The sequence below is a fragment of the Limulus polyphemus genome, unplaced genomic scaffold, assembly GCF_000517525.1.
Source record: "Limulus polyphemus unplaced genomic scaffold, Limulus_polyphemus-2.1.2 Scaffold224, whole genome shotgun sequence".
Lineage (NCBI taxonomy): Eukaryota > Metazoa > Arthropoda > Merostomata > Xiphosura > Limulidae > Limulus > Limulus polyphemus.
Genome location: NW_013665834.1, coordinates 90002 through 93447, shown reverse-complemented (window position 1 = coordinate 93447; position 3446 = coordinate 90002). Strand labels below are relative to the sequence as shown.

At 30.8% G+C, this 3446-nt stretch overlaps 1 protein-coding gene across 1 annotated transcript in view; it reads right to left on the bottom strand.

Moving 5' to 3' along the window:
* Window positions 1-3446, bottom strand: part of LOC106478558 (extracellular matrix protein FRAS1-like) — a 154477-nt gene that overhangs the window by 91659 nt on the left and 59372 nt on the right. Inside the window, exons 33-34 of the mRNA XM_013939110.2 lie at window positions 2965-3127; window positions 1576-1708 (exon numbers count right to left, since the gene is read on the bottom strand). Coding sequence (XP_013794564.2) covers window positions 1576-1708; window positions 2965-3127 — 296 coding nt within the window. The remainder of the gene's footprint in view (window positions 1-1575; window positions 1709-2964; window positions 3128-3446) is intronic.

Here is a 3446-nt window from a genome sequence, read left to right as displayed (position 1 = left end):
TATCACAGTGACAAATTTATAATATACTACTTGTAACTACCTTATCACAGTGACAGGTTTATAATACACTACTTGTAACTAGTTTAACACAGAGACAAAATTAGAATACATTATTTATAGCAAATATTACCAAACTGGTAGTTTATGTTACCTGTAATTCATTTATCATAGATAGTTTCAAAATACACTACTTATTATTAATTTGACACAGAGACAAAATTGAGTATTACAAAATCAACACAGTGACAAATTTATATATATAATACACTATTTGTAAATGACTTACCAAAGTGACTGGTTTGTGGTACAGTAGGTGTAATAAATTTACTTTAATGACAGGTTTATAAAACACTAGTTGTAACTGACTTACCATAGTGACAGATTTGTGACAAAATATTTGTAACTGACTTATCATAATGAAAGATTTGTGACAGTGTAATTGTCAATGACTTAGTACAATGGTAAGTTTGTGAAGGACTATATGTAGCAGAGTTAGCATAATCTCAGGTTTGTGAAAAATTACATGTAACTTACTCACTACAGTGGCATGATAATGAAAGACTATATCTAATACATTTAACATTGTCACAGTTTTGAGATAAATTATTTATATATTTCAAAGCCTGAGTAAATGTTTAACACAATGCATTTCAATTAATATGTTTGAATTTGAAATAAGTTTTATATCATGCAGGAAAAGCAAGTTCTAAATCTACCTAAAAATGTACATTATCTTCACACACATGAGATTAAATGGAGCCCCATCTTACTTATGAAATGTTTGTATCACATAGTTTGATGGTTTGGTGCTGAATAAAAATATACAACTTTCTATTTAGAAAAGTTGCCCTTTACCTAAATATCAACTGAATTTAAATAATAAATGCAAAACAAAATTACTAAAAAACTGATACATAAAAACTGAACTTGAGTTGGCTAGTATATGTATTTATCAAAATTCATTTGCTTCTGTTGTTATGCTACAAACTTGGCAAAAATACCAAATTTCACACAGTAAAACTCGCACATTTTTTTAACATTAAATAAAATTTAAAATATATGCTTATAAAAATATTATTCCAGAGATCATTAAACTAACCTTTATTACAAAATTAAAGATGTGTGCTCATATTAAAAACATGATAATATTATACAATCAACAAGGATATGGAGGAGAAAATCAATACATTTGAAATATGGGTGTTCAGAAAGACACAGAGAATATCTTACAAAGATGGAGTCACCAATGAAGAGGTACTTGGAAGGATCATAGCTAGAAGAACGTTACTTAATACTTTAAAACAACAAAAGTGTAGATATTATGATCATGTGGTCAGAGAGCAGGCAATACAGAGAACATTATTGGAGAGTAAGACCAACTGAAAGAAACAAAGGGGGAGACCAAGAAGGAATTGAATGAAAGACATATGAATGGGTACAACTGGACAATGTAGGATGTGTCAGAGCGGCACAGGAAAGGAAGACAAGGCACACCATGACAGCAAACTTTCTGTAAGAGGATGCCAATTCTAGACTAGACTAAAATCTTACATAGCTCTAAATACGAAAACTTACTTGACTTAGAACTATCTATATATCCAAAGGTTGGCTCTACATCAATTACAACAGTTAAGTTGGCAAGAGGAGAGTCATGATCTAATACTGAAAACAAATCAGGAGTGAAGAAGACTGATCCACCTTCAGTCACCTAAGAAATATAATAATGCTTAGAACTACAGTATGGCCATAAAACTGGGAAACATTAAATTAACAAAAAATTAATAGAATTATTAACACACAAATAAAACATTAGTTATAATACAACAAAGCAACATGTAATTACAGTGCAAAGTTTGATCCAAAAGAAAAAATAACAATTTAAATATACCACACATATAATTGGTTGTGAATATATACTATCTTATAACAAATGATAGACCATGTTTATTTGATACAGTTATTAAGATATGAGAACTAAGAGGGAGTTGAGATATAAATGTAATACAGAAAAGTGTTTACACACTATGGTATCAACACATAAGTCTTACAGCCCCTTCTTCCATCACTGACAGTCCTAGTTATAGCCTGTAGCCCTGCAATACAATTGTCACTGCAAGAGATTTTTGACCACTACATCAAGGTTAATGTTTTACCCCTCTTCTTTACATGCTTTCCATGTTCCATCAACCTTGTACAAGTAACAGTTTGAGGGTCTATTTTAGCAACACAAAGCACAGAAGTTCATGAATGATGTCTTAAAATTTAGCATGAATTTCCATTGCTGCTTAAATTTTGCAAAGAAATTGGCAGTAGCTGGATACTTTGTCTTACTGGCATCCACTGTATACAAGATGGTATTTCCTTGTTGTATAGTGATGCCAACACATTTTCTTAACAGTATGCAAAATTCACCTAAAGTTTAACTTAACCTGCAGCCACTATAAATCCTTCTGAGAAACTTTTGTGAAAAACTCAATATAATTTTCTAAATATTATATCACCAACAAGTTGATATTAAATTTTCCAGACTTCTGCAGACACTTAGCTGTTTATCTTTCTTCACAACCTCCAATAAATAACTGTTAGCTAATTTTTCCTTGCCATAATCCTACCATCCTATATCCTACCAAAATAGCTCAACACTACAGATATCCTTTTCTTTGAAATATTTCTTGCTTATTCTGATAATTGCAACAAATGAAGATTTTACATAAGAAAATCTTGTAATATAACCCTTCCAAAACAGGGTAAGTTCTTCTATCTGTTCTTGCAAATCACCACACTTCAACTGAATGGCAACAAGGGTCAGGGCTTTTAAACTGTGCAGTTGCAAGGACAGCTAAGAACAAGGTTGTTGCAAAATTGTTATCAAGATATGTGAGAAATCATGTGTTCTCCTAACTTTTACCTATGAATGTAAACTACCTTTAACTATTGCAAAAGTATGAATAAATAATACCTTACCTGAATATCTTCTTTAACCATTACATGGGGTGCCTGATTATTTACAGGCGTTACTGATATAGAAAGTGCTTGGTTTGGTTTCACATTTCCTTTGATACCGGTTACATTGAAATATATCAACTCAGTAGTAGGAGACATGCCAATTTCTGGATTAGCAATAAATCTGAAACATGTGCATTACATTTTTTATCATGAAAAAAAAGGCTTAAATTATGTGATCAGTAAAAACACCTGAGCACATATAATTCATACTGTTTTATACACATACAACTCATTTGGAAATAGAAGATACAACCATTTCATTTTACAGAAGCATTATTTTCAAGATAAGCAGTAAACTTCACCAGAGTTCTTATACAGAATGACTCATTTGATTGACACGTATGTAAAACTCATTTTCAGTTAAGATGAAAAACTTGACTGAAAAATCTCATACTGATTCACTGATTATACTTACCTATATCCTATATATATATATATAT